General features: G+C 53.6%; 2 protein-coding genes across 5 annotated transcripts in view; both read left to right on the forward strand.

The window, feature by feature from the left end:
• Positions 1-12,554, forward strand: part of ddr2l (discoidin domain receptor family, member 2, like) — a 36,993-nt gene extending 24,439 nt beyond the window's left edge. For all 4 annotated transcript variants that reach the window (XM_069183155.1, XM_069183156.1, XM_069183158.1 and 1 more), the window contains 6 exons: positions 76-320; positions 1,135-1,253; positions 2,661-2,858; positions 3,311-3,545; positions 4,545-4,694; positions 5,495-12,554. In XM_069183155.1, the coding sequence (XP_069039256.1) occupies positions 76-320; positions 1,135-1,253; positions 2,661-2,858; positions 3,311-3,545; positions 4,545-4,694; positions 5,495-5,626 (1,079 nt within the window). In that variant the 3' untranslated portion in view covers positions 5,627-12,554. The remainder of the gene's footprint in view (positions 1-75; positions 321-1,134; positions 1,254-2,660; positions 2,859-3,310; positions 3,546-4,544; positions 4,695-5,494) is intronic.
• Positions 12,555-14,753: 2,199 nt separating this feature from the next.
• glipr2 (GLI pathogenesis-related 2) overlaps positions 14,754-18,474 on the forward strand; it is a 28,614-nt gene continuing 24,893 nt past the window's right edge. The window contains exons 1-3 of the mRNA XM_069183276.1: positions 14,754-15,157; positions 15,734-15,789; positions 17,548-17,643. The gene's annotated coding sequence lies outside the window, so the exon portion shown is untranslated. The remainder of the gene's footprint in view (positions 15,158-15,733; positions 15,790-17,547; positions 17,644-18,474) is intronic.

The following is an 18,474-nucleotide window of genomic DNA, read 5'->3' on the forward strand; positions in this document are numbered from 1 at the left end:
ACCCCCGGCCCCGGTGTGTCCCGGTCTCGGGGTCCGTGTCTCAGTGCGCTCTGTGTGTGTGTGTGTGTCCCTCAGTGTGCAGCGGGGACTATGCGGAGCCAGACCTGACCCAGTGCACCCCCCACCAGTGCTTCCAGAGCAGCGTGCCGCACTACGCCGAGACGGACATCGTCAGCCTGCAGGGTGTCACTGGCAGCAACATGTACGCCGTGCCGGCGCTGACCGTCGACTCGCTGACCCGCAAGGACATCTCCGTGGCCGAGTTCCCCCGGCACCGCCTGCTGTTCCGGGAGAAGCTGGGAGAGGGGCAGTTCGGGGAGGTGAGGGGGACGGGCTGCTCTTTCACGGCGGGCAGGGGGAGGAGTCGGGGAGTTTAGGGCCGCCGGTGTGAAAAGGAAAAGGCGCGGTTCGGGGGGGCGTGTCCAACGTCAAGCCGAGGTCCCATCGCAGGAGACTTGTTTCAGGGGGTGATGTCCCGTCTGGTCCCAGAGTATTTGTCGCAGTGCTGGAGAAAATTCGTCTGTTTCTGCTGCTCCGGTTAGGAGCACAGCCTGTCCGCTGTGGACAGCCAGGTCTGTCTGTGTCCAGTGTGTGTGTCCAGGCTGTGGTCACTGAGCCTGTCCTCTCTGGGCAGTCAGGTCTACCTGTGTCCAGTGTCTATGTCCAGGCTGTGGACACTGAGCCTGTCCTCTCTGGGCAGCCAGGTCTGTCTGTGTCCAGTGTCTATGTCCAGGCTGTGGACACTGAGCCTGTCCTCTCTGGGCAGCCAGGTCTGTCTGTGTCCAGTGTCTATGTCCAGACTGTGGTCACTGAGCCTGTCTTCTCTGGGCAGTCAGGTCTACCGCAGTCAGGTCTACCTGTGTCCAGTGTCTATGTCCAGGCTGTGGACACTGAGCCTGTCCTCTCTGGGCAGTCAGGTCTACCTGTGTCCAGTGTCTATGTCCAGGCTGTGGACACTGAGCCTGTCCTCTCTGGGCAGCCAGGTCTGTCTGTGTCCAGTGTCTACGTCCAGGCTGTGGACACTGAGCCTGTCCTCCCTGGGCAGCCAGGTCTGTCTGTGTCCAGTGTGTGTGTCCAGGCTGTGGTCACTGAGCAGAGCAGGATGATAAAGCGTTCTTCTTGCCCTCCGCCCAGGTGCACCTGTGTGAAGCTGAGGGGCTGTCCGAGTTCCTGGGGGGGGTCCCCGACTCGGACGGCAAGCCGGTGCTGGTGGCCGTGAAGAAGCTGCGGGCCGATGCCACCAAAAACGCCAGGTGGGTGCCCTGTGGAGAACGTGCGCAGCGCGGCGCTTGTGGTGCCTTACAAGGTGGAGGGGTAGGGTGTTGGGGGGGCCACAAGTGTAGCCCTCAAGTAGCCTGAAGGGCCACTTCACATCCCCAGCTTCTGTGAGCTACAGGGTGCTGCTCAAAGGTGTGAGCCCTGCCTGTGTTCAGGTGTTCCTCAGGGGTACAGTGCAGGGACCACATCTCTAGCGCTTAAGATCCTTAGAGGGACCACAGGATCTGTTCCTACATTATGATTTGTAGTAGTAGTAATAATAATAATAATAATAATTCTTTACACTTGTATAGCACTTTTCTAGACACTCCACTCAAAGTGCTGGGGATAATGGGGAATCCCACTGCCACCACCAATGTGTAACACCCTCCCCAACACCTGGATGATGCGACGGCACCAGTGCACCAGTCCGCTCCCCACACACCAGCTCTCAGTGGGGAGGAGAGCAGAGTGATGGAGCCAGTTCAGAGATGGGGGTTATTAGGAGGCCATGGGGGAAATTTGGCCAGGACACCAGCAGTAACACCCCTACTCTTTTCGAGCAACACCCTGTGATATTTAATGACCACAGAGAGTCAGGACCTTTGTTTAATGTCTCATCTGAAGGACGGCACCTTTTTACAGTATAGTGTCCCCGTCACTATACTGGGGCATTAGGACCCACACAGACCACAGGGTGAGCGCCCCCTACTGGCCCCACTAACACCTCTCCCAGCAGCAACCTTAGCTTTCCCAGGAGGTCTCCCATCCAGGTACTGGCCAGGCTCACACCTGCTGAGCTCCAGTGGGGCTGCCAGGTGTGAGCTGCAAAGTGATATGGCTGCTGGCTGTAAAATAACAATTCTGTATTGCCTTAATATAAACAGCACCCCTACTTTTCCTCCTGAAAAGCTTAAAGACTTGGAAAGCAGGGTGATTATGAACTGAGGTGTGCAAGTCCACCAATCCTACACTGAAGTCAGTGAGAGTGGTGATGTTTTGCACAGGTACAAATGGGACAGTAGGGAGCTTGTTTGCATTGACAGGAGCCGTTTACCTTAGTCTGCCACTAGGGGGCAGCAGCATCATTAGTGGCCACAATCCAGCAGGTTTTACAGAGCTGGTAATAACTCCCAGCACCCACACAAATGGGGAACAGCATTCTATCGCTACAGTGCAGCCAATAATAATATCAATGAGGTAGTTAAACGTGGAATAAAAACTGGCGATAGTCCAGACTAATGACCTCTCTTAAGCACAGCCGTTCTCCAAAGCAGTGCATGACCACTTCCACCATTTTTTGAGAGCTAGATGTGGGGGCAGTTTGACCCTGTACGAAGGTAGCCGATGATTTCCGTAGGAGGCCCGCAGCTCACCCTGTCTTGTGTCTCCGTGCGCCGCAGGAACGACTTCCTGAAGGAGATCAAGATCATGTCGCGCCTGAACGACCCCAACATCATCCGGCTGCTGTGCGTCTGCGTCAGCTCCGACCCGCTGTGCACGGTGACGGAGTACATGGAGAACGGGGACCTGAACATGTTCCTGTCGCAGAGGGAGGTGGAGAGCACGCTGACCCACGCCAACAACATCCCCTCGGTCAGGTCAGCATGGCCCCCCGGACTTCTGCATAGCTCCTGGGTGCTGCGCGCGTGGCCTCGAGAGCTCCTGGGTGCTGCGCGCGTGGCCTCGAGAGCTCCTGGGTGCTGCGCGCGTGGCCTCGAGAGCTCCTGGGTGCTGCGCGCGTGGCCTCGAGAGCTCCTGGGTGCTGCGCGCGTGGCCTCGAGAGCTCCTGGGTGCTGCGCGCGTGGCCTCGAGAGCTCCTGGGTGCTGCGCGCGTGGCCTCGAGAGCTCCTGGGTGCTGCGCGCGTGGCCTCGAGAGCTCCTGGGTGCTGCGCGCGTGGCCTCGAGAGCTCCTGGGTGCGTGGTACTGCAGTGTGGCCCCACTGCCCGGCTCCATCCGTGAGCCTATGTCCAGCAGGTCCAGCAGTGCCCCCAGGGCTGGTCCACGCCAGCGTGCTGATGACCCCCTCTTTCCGTTCTGTCCCCCCCCCAGCCTGGCCGACCTCCTGCACATGTCGGCCCAGATCTCCTCGGGGATGCGGTACCTGGCCTCCCTGAACTTCGTGCACCGCGACCTGGCCACACGCAACTGCCTGGTGGACCGCCGGCTCACCATCAAGATCGCCGACTTCGGCATGAGCCGCAACCTCTACAGCAGCGACTACTACCGCATCCAGGGCCGAGCCGTGCTGCCCATCCGCTGGATGGCCTGGGAGAGCATCCTGCTGGTCAGCGCACCCCTGGTGCTTGTGTGTCTGTTTGTGCGTTGTGCGTCTGGGGGAGAGAGTGTGTGTGTCTGTTTGTGCGTTGTGCGTCTGGGGGAGAGAGTGTGTGTGTCTGTGTTTGTGCGTTGTGCGTCTGGGGGAGAGAGTGTGTGTGTCTGTGTTTGTGCGTTGTGCGCCTGGGGGAGAGAGTGTGTGTCTTTGGTTGTGTGTCTTGGGGGAGACAGTGTGTGTCTGCTTGTGTGTTGTGTGTCTCGGGGGAGACAGTGTGTGTCTACTTGTGTGTTGTGTGTCTGGGGGGAGAGTATGTGTGTCTGTGCTTGTGTGTCTGGGAGGAGAGAGTGTGTGTGTTTTTGAGTCTGGGGGGGAGAGTGTGTGTGTGTCTGTGCTTGTGTGCCTGGGGGGGAGAGAGTGTGTGTGTCTGTGTTTTTGTGTCTGGGGGGGAGAGAGTGTGTGTGTCTGTGCTTGTGTGTCTGGAGGAGAGAGTGTGTGTGTGTCTGTGTTTTTGTGTCTGGAGGGGAGAGAGTGTGTGTGTGTGCTTGTGTGTCTGGGGGGGAGAGAGTGTGTGTCTGTGCTTGTGTGTCAGGGGTAGTGTTTCTGTATCCTGTGACTGTATTTGACAGGCTGCGGAGTTTAGATCGTCAGTGAGATGTGTCTGATTGTGAGGTGTGTGACTGTGTGCCTGCGTGTTACCAATCTTGACTATGTAGGTATGCATCAGAGCTACAGTACATAAAGCCCCTTCAAGGGTTGTCTGTCATTTCTCCATACCTGTGCTTTGAAAGCTCCTGCGTCACCCTTTCACCCGTGTCTTTTGCATGATATCACCGCGGACAGGCCTTCACGCTGCTTTTATCACAGTGTGTGACAGTCGGCCTTTGTAAGAGAAGATAGGCTGAAAGAAGCAGAGGGGGGTCTTAATATCGGAGCCAAACGTGGTTTACATTTCCAGTCTGTTGGCACTCGTTTGCCGGGGCCTGAAGATGGTGTGGTTTCTGCACGCAGGGCAAGTTCACCACAGCGAGTGACGCGTGGGCCTTCGGCGTGACCCTGTGGGAGATCTTCACACTGTGCAAAGAGCAGCCCTACAGCCTGCTGTCGGACGAGCAGGTGATCGAGAACACGGGGGAGTTCTTCAGGAACCAGGGCCGGCAGGTACGCTCACCTGGGGAATGGGGGGGGCACGCTAGGGTGTAATGTTCCCACCCCCCGGTCTGCCAGACAGACACAGACCTCTGGGCTTTAAAAATATACATATTGCCTTTTAAACTGACACGTAGAGGCATCTGGGTGCCCCTCAACATGAGTGAAAGGCACTATATGAAAATAATCTTCTATTATTACAACTTTATAAAGACTGGGCACAGGACCGGATTTTGGTGTTCATGGGTCCCAGGCTCTTTAACCCCGAAATGTTCAAAAAGAGGGTTAAACGCCAATTGGAATGACGTCGACTGACGTGATGCTCTTTCAACTATTCTAATGCTAATAGTTGAATGCTGGAGGAGCCCAGAATCCTAGGCTCAGAATAAGATAAGATCAGATCACTTTACTGGCTCTATACAATTTCTTGCATTAGGAATGTGTCTTTTCGCTGACCCCAGCTTGCTCTCCATGAGACACACAGACAGGGAGAGAAGCTGGGGGTCAGAGCACAGGGTCAGCCATTTATACGGCGCCCCTGGAGCAGTTGGGGTTAAGGGCCTGGCTCAGGGGCCCAACGGAGTAGGATTCCTCTGCCGGCTGCGGGATTTGAACCGGCAACCTCCCAGCCACAGATCCTGAGCCACAGAGCCACCGCTCCATTGCGGTCGCTGGTGCATCTCGTGCCTGAGAGCCGGGGATTCGGCAGGAAGCTCGGAAAGCTTGCTGGGCTGCCCAGGTCTTCCTGCGGAGGCCGAGTTTGGGGCGCGGCGGCTCTCCCTCTCACTCTGCCCCTCTCTTCCCTCCCCCAGATCTTCCTGTCTCCGCCCCCGCTGTGCCCGGCGCCCCTCTTCGAGCTCATGCTGCGCTGCTGGAGCCGCGACATCAAGGACCGGCCCACCTTCGAGCGTCTGCATCAGGCCCTGCGGGAGCACGCCGCCTAGGGGGGCGGGGCCAGCACACGCAGGGAGGGGGGGGAGTGGCCTCGATGCTCAGCACACCTGTGTGCACTCCCAGGGAGCCGCCCCCCCCCCCACATCTGGCACACCAGGTCGCTGCGGGAGACTGGAGGGGGGCGAGATTCCCTGGACAAACTCCGATGTCTTCCCTTCTGCCTCCATGGAAAGCCCATGTCAGACATGCAAGTGGAGTTGGAAGTACCCCAAGTGTACAGACACACGGAGGGGGTTCACCCCCGGACCCCATCCTCCTACAAAGGCAGTGCGTTGTCTCGCACCCCGTGGCAGTTCTGGAAGGGCTGGGCTGCTGGAGTGCAGTTTTCCTGTGGAAGAGGGGGCGGGACTCTTGCAAGGGCAGGGCACTGCCCCGCCCACCCTGCCCCTTCACCGATTGGACCAGGGTTAAGTCACTCTTCCGGGTCGCCGTGGCAACCAGAGAACAGGAAGAGGCCTTACTTATTCCTTCCCTCCTCTTTGGACTCGGTGCGATCGGCATGGCGCTTTTAAAAAAAAACACAATTCCATTGCCTTCTATCCAAAGCGTATATACACTCCCCTTAAAACACGGGAGGCAGACTCTGAGCAGAGACCGAAATGAGCAAGCCCTCCTGTGTTTGGTGAGTTTCTGGACTTCTGATTGTGTGTGCGTCCTGTGGTTTTTATATCGTAAAGCACTGCTGTCCGTTTGTTTTCACCATTTTTATTTTCCTTTTTTTTTCCCTCCCCCACACTGGAGTTTTTTTTGTTTTGTTTTGTGGAGTATTGTGTATTTTGTTTGCTCGTGGCTATGAATGTTCTAAAGGTTTTTTTTTTTTGGAGGTCAGAAGGGGGGGGGGAGGGGATGTGGCCTCTGACCTTTGACCTCTGACCTCTGAATGAAGCAGAACTACTGTCATGGAATGGGATAAGAACCTTGACTGACCAGAGGATTGTGGAGCCCAAATGGACTGACGTGCGATGGACGCTGACTCCCTTCGGAGCACCGATGGTGCCTCAACCTGTCTTATCCTGGAAATCCTCACCACCTGGTGCAACAGCCCGACGAGCCTTCTGTCTCTGACTTGTTCTTTTGACCCACAGGGACCCCAATTCGAGGTCTGTATCCCTGGTCCCAGAGAACCAGTGTCTCCTGAGTTCCTTTGTTCCAGCTGAATGACTTCATTGGACCGGTTTCTGGTGCCTAGTTTCTGGGCGTGTGCCAATGGCCCAGTTAAAGATCCCTGTTCGACCAGCTAGCCTGTTGTGCAGGCTGGTGTCCTCATGAGACATCTGCGGAGTGCCAAGCCCCGAGCAGTGACTTCAGAGTGTGTACAATGGGGGGGGAAAAAAGTGAGGGCGCTATGTTACAAGCACTTTTTAATTTTGGGCTACTAGGGCCTAGTTTTCGGAGACGCATGTCCGATGAGGGGATCCCTGTAGGGGGGGGGTACACATTGAGCATCGAAAGGAAGTTAGCGCTTAAAACGACAAGTTATTATCGGGGAAAATGGCGATCCTATTTGTAGTAGGTGCACTAATGTTTCTTTGGCATAATACCCTTGGGAATGTTGGCTTGCACCCCTGCATCTGTCCAGACGTGGTAGGGGCAGTTGTAGCTGCCACTGATCAACAACCAGTTTACCCAGTTAGTCTCCGTGGTGTTTACAGTAAGCCCTGGCTGAGCCCCGGCTCAGCGCTCTGTCATTGAGTTTTCCCCTGAGAGTCCTGTTTGCGTCGCTGTGCTCCGCTCTGCTTTCGCCCTGCTGCGCACTGACCTCTTGCTTCTTCGGACTCCCCACCGAGTTCCCGGATCCTTCCTGGCTTGTCTGCCCCCCCCGGCTACCCGGCTACGAACCTCTCCCGCCAGTCTCTGCATTTTGGAAACTCCGTAGGAATCTGCCCTGTGGCTCCCCATTAATCTCCACCTCTCTGCTTGGCCCCCCCACTGCGCCCCACCTGATGCAAAAGCCTGCTGGGAGTCATCACCCTCTCCCCGAGCGCGCATCCTGTCCAGGTCGCCGGCTAGAAGTCAAGTCGCCATGCCGATTTGGCGCCAGCAGGGGGCGCCGCTGTGAAGGTCGCAGGCGAGCAGTGGGCGAGTCATGTGCGGGAAGCTATACCGTCGGCACCGCTGCGCCGCGGGCTTCGCACCAGCTGCTGGGTTCTCTCCCTTTCCCTCCTGGACGAGCGCGTGGCTGCTCACTGGTCTCTGAGCCACAGATAGTCCCAGCTAGCCGAACCCCGAAATGTTCAACGGGGCCGTTCCCCGTCGCGTTCTCGCCTCGCAAGAAGGCCGCTGCTGGCCGAGCAGCAAGAGGTGGGGTGTTGTCATGTCGGGGGGGAGACCGCAGGAGGGGGCAGCAGCTGCCCTGCGGTCAGATTGCCTTCAATCTCTACAGGCGGAGCTCTGCAGCGACTCGTCAGGTCTGCCCCACGTGCGCGACAGTGGGCGTGTCACGCCGCACACACACACCGCTCCTCACATGCTGACTCTGCGCCTCGACTCGTCTCTAAACGGGACCGAGGGGGTCTTAGTCTAGCCTCCATCGCGCTGACGGTGCAAAAGCATCATTCTCTCGATAATCGGGGGGAATATCGATTCCTGTCTGCGTCTTCCTTTCTTGATTTTTTTTTTTTTACCCGGCTCGACATTTCGGCGGGTTAAATCAGCTCCTCAGTTCTGCCCATTCAGCTCTCTCACTAATGAGGTGGTTTACGGCGAAAGCTGCACTCTGATGCATCACAGATAAATGCAATTGACCAATTGACTAAATTGGCACCTAAAATCTTTACGCAAATCCTCACACCTGCTGTTTGCAAGATGCACACGCCTACGTTAAGCAGTGATTTTCTTTCGATGCTTCATGTGTCGGGGAAGAGGACGAAAAACCTGTTCCTTATGCCTGTGGTGTTGTCTTTCGTTGGCTGGGCTTGTTTTTGAATTGCACAGGGGGTAGATTTCAGTGCTGGAAGTGTAAACGTGTGCTGTAAGCGTTCTACAGGAAGTGGAAACTTACTTCACGCCCGGCGGGCTGAGACTGCAGTCACCTTGCGCAGAAGGTTGAGCTAAGCCTGAAAACCACTGATCCCATCTTTGCAAGTCACTGGATTTGAGACCTGGTTGTACCCAGCTGGCTTCATGAAAGAGCAGCGTAATAAATCACAGTTGTGTTCTTTTTTTTTTAAGGCAATCAGAAGCCATCGCTGGTCATTTCTGGCATGTGCTGTTGACTCAGAGCGGACAGGAAGGCTCACATGCAGTGATGTTGCACTCATTTCCTGTGACATCATTCCCCTCCCTTCTGCTCAGTTTTACAACACAGCACCTGCAGGGCACAGGAGCAGCCAAGAACTGAAATTGCGATGTAACAGTGCATTGCATAGCCAACCTCGAACGTTTGGGGAATTCCAAATCATTTTTGCAGAATTTTTCAAAAGCACGCTAAAATGTAATTGGATCATCTGTAGAATTATAGCAGAATAAAGACAAAAAATGCACACGGAAGAGCATGTTGCGTTAGGGGCACCCTCCGGGCTGTTTTCTGTCTGTAGTTTGCAACGTCAGACATCGCAGCTTTCTTGCCAGAATTGACATGAACAGAAGCACAGCTAGGCCTTTTAACAGCATATCCTGAAATACCGTTCCTTCCGTACCGAAGACATAATGAACTGTCATCTCTGCGCACCTTAAAACGGGAAACTCATCCCCCTTCTTCATGCATTTAAAACCACTTGAGTACACAGCGGTGTGTGTGTGTGTGTCTTGTTTATGCCTGTCCTAACGGTGTCTGAGGTTTGAAACACTGGTTCTTGTTTGCCCTTGCTCTCCTGCCAAGTGTTGAGAGTGGCCGTTTCAGGCAACTACAGCGGCCTGTTGGCGTGGGCGGAGAACAGGTTTGCCCTCGGAGAGCCGAGTGATTGTCTGTTCCAGCAGTTCCAGCAGGCACCAGGATGTGCTCCGATGCCACCTCTCTGCCAGACTGATGCCATCAGTACAACTGGCAGCGCTGCTGTGACTGGGGGGTGGGGGGGAGGGGGTATTTATCCCTGCTTCTGGAGAGCCTCCAGTCTGCAGGCTTGGTAGGTAATCATGGATTGGTCAGTTTCTTGCAGAAGATTTGGGGTGGCCTTTAAGGCGGACTGGATTGGGAGTCGGGGACTTCCCCGGACCAGGGCTGCAGACCCCCCCAGCTTTCTGTCCCTCGCTCGCCTGAGTGTGCACTCCCACCCGGGGGGCAGGTTTTAGGTTATCATACAAACGTTGTGACCCTGGTTAAGCTCTCCTGCTGCTTCACGACCTGTGTGCAAGAGCGTGCGATCTCCCCCAGGAGCTGTGGACTCTGGTCACTCGGGCGTCGTGTGTCTCTCTCTTCGGCCATGATGTAGACAGACCCCCCCCCCTCCCCGGTGGGTTCCAGTTTAAGGAAAAGGGGATCGGAAACAGGGTGGAGGATATCCCTCGTGTGATGTGGGGCGGGCAGGTGCCCCCTTTGTGTTTCGGGACGGACCAGCCTGTGGATTGTAAGATTCTCCCGATCGCGAGGGTCCGGAACAAAATATTTGCGGAACAGTGGTTACGTTGTGTAACAGAACAAAATGCTGTTTCTGCTGTTCCTTTTTTCTGTTTGAAACCACATTGTAATCTCTTGTACTTTTTGTGTTTTATTTCTTGTTTTGTTTTTTTTTTATTGTTAAGTGTTTCGATACCGCTTGTATAGAGCCATACAGTAAGTGAGGCTTCTGGGAGATCCAGTATTGTGCAGAGTGGACTTGCATGCTTGTGATGCTGGGAGCTATAGATGGCGGTCGGGGCCTGTGTGGGAAAAGAAGAGGTTAATGAGAAATTGGGGTAGGAGGCGAGGGGGGGGGCTCCTGTTCTTGCACTGTTCTTCCTAATGCTTTGTGGAGTGGGGCAGAACCACAAAACTACATCTCCCAGAAGCCTTTGCTGGAGTGAGCCTGTGGTTTCCTTTTGTAACTGGGTAGGAAGGAATGTCTGAGATTGTAACAGACTACATTAGCCCTTGACCATTGCCTAAGCCTTTGTTGGTCTGATCTTGCTGTAACCTAAGCAATTATTGGCCAAGACTGAGCCTGTAATATAATTTAGCTCCAGCGAGTTCCGATGTTCTGGGGGCTGGAGCTTTTCAGAAACTGGTTGCAGATCAGGCTTGGGTAATGTCAAAGAGCTCATATACACCTATCAAAATAAAATGAAATACCTTTGTCAGTTAATTTAGCATGATTCAACTTACCAAGCTTTTGTGCTCTGGAGATGGTTCTGAATGATTTCTATATGTCAACACTAGCTTCTCAATTTGTAGTGATACATCTGCCTCTTTAACAGAACCAAACGAAGTCATTGACAAGTGTGTATGAGCTCTTCGAGGAACTAATGCAGGCTGAGATCACTGCATTTGCGTGGGAGTGTGCGTGAATTTGAGAAAACACGGACTGCATCAGGGGTAGTGGGGGTCAGTCTTGGAGAGTAACCAACAGGGGTGAAAGGTCACACCTGGATTAGTCGGATGGGGCTGTCCTGGCTTCAGGCGAAACAGCGCCCCCCTAGTGCCTTCCCCTGTTGACGCCGAATCCTGCGGAGACTCACAGGCAGCATGGGAGTAACTGTGAGCTAAGCCAGGAAGAAAGAACAGCAGGTGCCCAGCAACAAAAAAGATCATTTCACTTTATCAACCCTGTACAATTTCTCACATTAGGAATTATTCTTTTCGCAGACCCCAGCTTGCTCTCCATGAGACACACAGACAGGGAGAGAAGCTGGGGGTCAGAGCGCAGGGTCGGCCATTTATACAGCGCCCCTGGAGCAGCTGGGGTGAAGGGCCTGGCTCAGGGGCCCAACGGAGTAGGATTCCTCTGCCGGCCGCGGGATTCGAACCGGCAACCTTCCAGCCACAGGCGCAGATCCTGAGCCACAGGGCCACCAGTCCACCCTGCAAAGTGTCATGAATTCACTGTACAGGGTGAGGTGTTAAAAGTGCCTGATTTTTGCTCTCTAAGTGTCCTGCTTTTGGTATATGTGAAATGCACATAACAGTATGTCACACAAGGGCCAGGTCCCGGAGGGGTGTGACGTGTATGTGTGTGTTGCACTGTGTTCCTGTGGAAAGTCAAGGGTGCGATCAAGACATTTCCAGGAGTGTTTTGAAAAGCCCCCCTTTTGCAATGGCACTTGTTGCAAGCTGGAGATCTTTTGCGTCGCTGGGCTTTCCGTTTTCTGTTTGGAAATTTGCCGGGGCTGGAATCGGCGGCAGGCTCTGTCTGCCGAAATCCGATGGCGCAGGAGGGCCCGGAAATCTCCGAGAGACGAGGGGGAGCGGCCGGCCACTGGCCGGGCGAGGTTGGCCGACGGGGCACTGACGATGATGAAGCGAAACTGAAATTCGGGGTCAGCAGACCCAAAAACCAAAGTCAAAGGATATGCATTTTAAAGCCTCAAGATGATTTAAAACACCATGCAGTCTGGGCCATTTTTACTGCTACGATGTCTCTTGGTTTTATAGCACCTATAATGGTTTAGAAATGCTTCAAGGACTCGATTAACATGTTCTTTTCTTGTGTGCAAGCCCTGGGGGGGATGATGGGAAGGCCCGGTGACTTGCTCAGTGAGGAGAGTCTGGAGTTAGGAGCGCATCCCGCTACAGGAAGTGGTATCTGGTCACTTCCTGCTCGTGTTTTGGTCCGTTCTTGGTACGATCTTAACCTTGTTGCTCTGTGGTTGTGTGTCAGGCTCGAGTTGCTGTCGTGTACATAGTGTAATCAGAGTAGATTTGTACAGTAATATATTGGGTGTTTAGGAGGACATTGTAGTAACATTGTAGTGACGTTGGCTCTAGGTTTTTGTTTTTTTTCTAAGGATGTCAAACAGTTACACGTGAGAAACAAATGCAATAAATTCATTCTTGATCCTCCGTGACTTTTTGAAATGTCTTGTTTTTGTGACAAGTGTTATTACGGTTGTTGGCATCCTTGCCTGTTGGTGGCATTAATGTTGGCGACAGCCTAAGAATGCTGCCTAAGGTTCTTGTACCTATCAAACCTAATTATCCCCAGGTAAACACACAGACAGCATGTCCATGATGAATGAGCGGGGGCTTGGCGGGCATCACTGCTGACAACAAATATTGCCAGCGGGGAAGGGGGGGCATCTCAGCCTATCCCATCATGCAGGTTTGCCCTAACGGTATCCAAGTAAGGGACAAGGTCAAGGCTGGTGTGACGAATTTCCAAGGAGGCCATACAGCTATCAGAAGTGATAGAACAGGAAAAGGTTCATTAGGAGCTGAAAAGGCAAGCGTCTCTTTTTCTCAGCATGGAATGAACCTTTTCCTGTTCCTCTGCAGCCCTCATCTTGGACTTTTAGAAGAAGTGGTGTCTGGTTAGCTGTATGGGCACCTAACCAGTGCCAGATTTCCCACGATGCACTGTAGGCAGAGAGCCTAATGCCTGCGAAATGTTTATGGCCTACGGAGGAGGGACAAACGAGTGACTGATGAAAATCGAGCTGGAATAACATGCTTGCGACCGACTCTGGGTGCTCCAAATCAATAATCACACGGCTCTTCTAGAAACCAGAAGTCTCGAAGAGATGGTCGCTGGACTCGCTCCATCGAACACGCGGTTTAGCATTAGAAGAGCTGAAAGTGCATCATGCCAACCGACGTCATTCCAGTTGGCGTTGACCCCTCTCTTTGCACATTTCGGAGTGAAAGTGCCTGGGGCCCACGAACGCCACAATCCTGCCCCTAACCCCTCTGCTGTGCCACACGTAGCTCCATGTGTTCCATGTGTTCGACCGCTTAATCCCCCCAGCTTTCACAGCGTTTTCGTGGGAGAGGAGCAGCACTCACAGAGGGCAGAGCTCCAGCTCCAGCACAGACTGTGAACAAGGAACTGCACTGATCAGATCTGAAAGGCCTGCTGAACCCCCTGACCTTTGGAATCTGCCCCCCCCCCCCCGATCGCCCAGCCAGTCAAGGGTAAGCAGGATCTGTCCGACAGGTCCCCCGAGTCAGCTCTCCAGAGCAGAGACGCCGTGCAGCACATGCCCGACCAGTGAGTGCCAGATGGTGTGTTTATGAGACTCTGTAAATTCATGACGGGCTGTGAAGGAGGGGTGGGCCTCTCCCGGTGAGCTCCCGATAATGTCCTGACGTCTGGTCCCCGGCAGCTCCAGACACTTTATGTACCAGGTGTCCACCAGAACAGGGTGAAAATTCCAGAAAGGGGCTTTGAAAAGCCGTCGCAGAGGGGAAAAACAAGACCCCCCCCCTCCCTGCTGTGGTATTATGGGAAAGCTGTTCCTTTGCCCCTCACGCCAGTAGGGTACGGTCAGTAGGGGGTCGCCCGCACCACTCAGCGACCTCGAATACCGGTCAGCGAGACACAAGGTCCCTTTTGATGTTAAGTTAAAATGGTAGAACACACTGTTAATGCCTCATTTAGAATATTGTGTACAATTTTGTACCTCGGGTTTCCTAACAGATGGAGAACGCGAAAGCAGAGAGCATCAGATCACCCTGCAGCTCACCGCTGGCAGCTTCACTGGAGCTCAGCAGGTGGGAGCCTGGCCAGTACCTGGATGGGAGACCTCCTGGGAAAAACTAAGGTTGCTGCTGGAAGAGGTGTTAGTGGGGCCAGTAGGGGGCGCTCACCCTGCGGTCCATGTGGGTCCTAATGCTCCAGTATAGCGTAAAAACAGGTGCCGTCCTTCGGATGAGACGTAAAACCGAGGTCTTGACTCTCTGTGGTCATTAAAAATCCCAGGGCGTTTCTCGAAAAGAGTGGGGGTGTTACCAAATTTCCCTCTGGCCCTTATCAATCATGGCCTCTTAATAATCCCCATCTCTGAACTGGCTCATTTACTCTGCTCTCCTCCCCACTGAGAGATGGTGTGTGGGGAGCGGACTGGCGCATCATCCAGGTGGGGCTGCACACTGGTGGCGGCGGTGGGATTCCCCATTACCTGTAAAGCACTTTGAGTGTCCAGTAAATCATTATATACGTGTAAGGAATTATTATTATTATTATTAGTAGTAGTAGTATTAATAATAATAATGCCTGGTTGTCCGTTCTCCCGTTCCTTCTGCCTCCCAAATTCCTGAGCACCTGGACGTGCGTGTCAGCGCAGTAACTCTCCCGAAACCCGCGGTTTCTCAGGTTCCTGGAACTCGCTGATATGTTGCCCGGTGTTATTAACCCTGATGGTCTCCATGTTGCCACTGTAAACATTTGAAATTATATGTTTGCAATGCCAAGCACTTCCCTGTAAACACAGTGGAGTTATTGCTTTCATTCTGGAGAATTCGCGGTTTGCCATTGAGAAACCGGACCGACAAGAAACTGTTTGTGTTTTCGTTTTGTTGTTGTTGTTTTTTTTTTTACCAGATCTTGCAGAAACGGGAGCTGGCTGACCTCTTTTTCTCCTGGGCACACGCAGCCTTGTCTTCTACGCCAGCGGACGTTTCTCCAGCAGTCTTCATCGGCCTCTTGTGAAGATGACCCCCCTGATGTGTGGAGGTAATGGCTCATCATAAGGCCGCCTGTGTTTCCTGCTACAAGGGGACAATCTGTTAATCCCTCAGTTTAAAATTAAAATCCTTTCTGGCCTATAGGGCCAAATCTTTTCCTGGTTTATAGTGTTAACTGAGCAACATCCCTCAACTTTTGGATTGGGAGACTGGTCCTTCAAAGCCCATGACCAGGAATCCAAGAGCAGCAGGTTGGGATCAGGGTTGGGACTGGTCCTTCAGAGCTCTCTTGTCCTTCCAGCTAACAGCAATCCCAGCAGGCCTGCAGAAGCATCAGTGAGAGACAGGCCACTCTTGGTAATTAGTGCTGCTCTGGACGCCCATCTTTGATTGTACTATGTCAAAAAGCTGGGACTCCTAGAGTCCTGTTTAGAAAGTAGGAATGGTGGGAAATGAGAGGAGGAGGCTGTCATATCCAATTTTTTATATAGCAGCTAACCAGTCTGAGCACCTCATCCAGCCACATCTTGAAGGAGGGTCAAGTCATCGGCTTCAACGCCACACGCTGTCCCATACACCCACAACCCTTTGTGTAAGGACGCGCCTCTTGTTCGCTTCCCCCTAGATGCTGCATGTCGGGGTGCCAAGGAGGAGCGCGTCACATGGTGCACGGCTCTGCAGGTGAGCGTGTCGTGTCGGAGTCCCTGCCCGGTCCTCTGAACAAATTCGACGTTTGGCGCCCGAATAATGAAATATCACGTGCTATTCCAGCAAAACACCCGGCAGTCCCCGGTGGATGAGCCACGTGTATCATGGGGGGTCTCGTGCCGGGGGGTCTCCGCACAGGCAGAGCTAGGGCTAGGAATGCCGCCCCTGGAACCCCTAGATGGATATGTCAGATGCCGGTTTAATAAAAAGACCCCCTTTCCTGCTCGGCCTCTGGGTTCCCCCTGGCCCCAGGCCAATATCCTTTACAGCCCCAGCTTCACAGGCTTAACGAGCCCATCAAAGGAGCAATGATGGGCCCGTCTTGCACAGCACTAGGCGGGGCGGCCACAACAGGCATGCTTTGTAGAGGAGCGAATGTGTCTCTCATTTCCTGGGTCAGAGCTTCAGCCACTGTCGGGCACAGTCTGTAATAATAATAATTATAATAATTGCTTACACTTATATAGCGCTTTTCTGGACACTCCACTCTACAGGAGTTTACAGGTAATGGGGATCCCCTCCACCACCACCAGTGTGCAGCCCCACCTGGATGATGCGACGGCAGCCATAGTGCGCCAGAACGCTCCCCACACACCAGCTCTCAGTGGGTAGGAGAGCAGAGTAATGTAGCCAATTCATAGAGGGGGATTATTAGGAGGTCATGATTGATAAGGGCCGATGGGAAATTTGGCCAGGATGTCGGGGTTACACCCCTACTCTTTACACTGTCTTTATACAGCACGGGTTTTAAACTTCTTCATTGCAACACAGCGCGTTCAGTGTTGCGCAGTGCTACGGATTGAAGCTGTTTGAGACTGCGATGTGGCTTTTTTGTTTTTCCTCGTGGATGTGTACAGAGGCGTTCTGGATACTTGCTTTCCGGCGAATTCCAGTTGTGTGTCGTGTTTAGCTAATGCACTGCAGAGCACGTGTCGACAGGCGAAACCACCAGCAGTTGGCTGCAGTCTGTCCATGAGACCTTAACAGCAGCATTGGGGGCATCTCTTCAATCTACTGACACATTTGTCTTCCTGTGGCGAAGGTTGCTCATAAAGACGCAAGAACTTAAGAAAGATTCCAAACCAGAGAAGAGGCTGCTCTTATAAAAAACCTTCTTTATTTATATATGGTGAGGGAAACTCCATGACGAAAACCTGGCTCCTCTTTGAACTCTACCTGAACACTTTTACCACGAGCTGCGTAGCTAGGCTGCTTGCCGATAAATAATCCCAGACTCTCTCGATTTAAAAGAAACCAAAATGCTTCTTTTCCAAACCTCACAATGTCATGTACGCCGGTCAACAGCCTGTCGTTCTCTTCCTCCCGATGTCCCTCTGGCGCAGAGTTTCTGCTGTTTTCTCCTAGACATAAAACACGGACCAGCCGCCGATGAAAGCCTCCTCTTTCTGGTTTTTAGTGGCCACCCCACCAATTGTTAAGCCCCAATTGGTCAGGTGTCAAAGCAGTGCTTTCTGGGAAATGTAGTTCAGGCAAGAGCAGCCATCTTGTTTCAACCTACCATCCTCTTACAATATGTGTGTTGTAAAACACTGGTGTCATATACGCACGGCTCATTGGATCCATTGCAGCCCCAGAGTGCTGGTCTTGATGAGCAGACTCTGGCATCCACAGAACGTACTGGTGGAAGGTGCTGCTAGGCTTGTAGCCTGCTCTACCTGTTTGGGTTGTTGACTGTGTCACCTCTTTCCCCTGGCATTCCTCATGTTGCAGACTTCCTGTCACCTGGGTGGATGCACTCTCAGCAGGACCCGCATGGAGACTGACATGTGGCTGAGGGCCGGGAAGCGGAAAACCCAGCCAGCCTGGGTAGGACAATGACTTATTTTCCCTTTACTGTCTGTTTGTTCTTAGTGTTTTTCTCCTCCCCCCCCCTTACCAATCTGTGTAGACGTAACACCCTGCAGCCCCAGCCTGCGAGCTCCTTTATTCTGTGTATCTGCTTCTTCCCTTCCCAGCCTGCTGTTTCTGCCCCTGGGGCTGTGAAACCTATGTCTCAAGAGGCACTGGAATGTAGCTCTTTCAGTGGCCACTGTGAGGTCTTTTCTCAGCCTGTACAAGGGGAAGCGTGCCTGACCTCACCCTGGTTGCGTAGAAATGTCCTTTTTGTCTTTCGGGCTGGGGAAGGCGTCGGTTCTGATGGACTACGCAAGCATCAGGGCCGACGCGCGTCTGTCTAGAGAGCGCCCCGAATTCCAACACGGCAGTGGCTTTGCCAGGGGGAGGCGACGATCGATGGTACCACCTTGCCTGGCCTCTCTTCCCCAGCAAGGAGACCCCTACCCCCACGCCCCCCCTCCCCCGGAGAAATGCTGTTTCCAGCTCTCGAGCCGCCAGGGCCGGTAGTCGATCACCGAGTCAGCCGGCCGATCCGCCCGTTCCCGTGGCAACACGGTCAGGCTGATCATCAGTACCACTGGCTTGTACTTACCAGCGCTTGAAAAAGCCAGGGCTTTCTTTCCCTGCTGAAAAGTGTAAGAAGGAAACACAACGTTTCGGCTGTGCAGCTCTCTTCGGGTGTGGAATCTCCACAGCCGAAACATTGTGTTTCCTTTCTTCCCTTTTCAGCAGGGAATAAACCTTTACTTGTTCCTTCGCAGCCTTGGGCATGCTGACGCAGCTCCCTGCGTGAATTATTAA

Source organism: Lepisosteus oculatus, chromosome 24 (assembly GCF_040954835.1).
Source record: "Lepisosteus oculatus isolate fLepOcu1 chromosome 24, fLepOcu1.hap2, whole genome shotgun sequence".
Classification (NCBI taxonomy): Eukaryota; Metazoa; Chordata; class Actinopteri; order Semionotiformes; family Lepisosteidae; genus Lepisosteus; species Lepisosteus oculatus.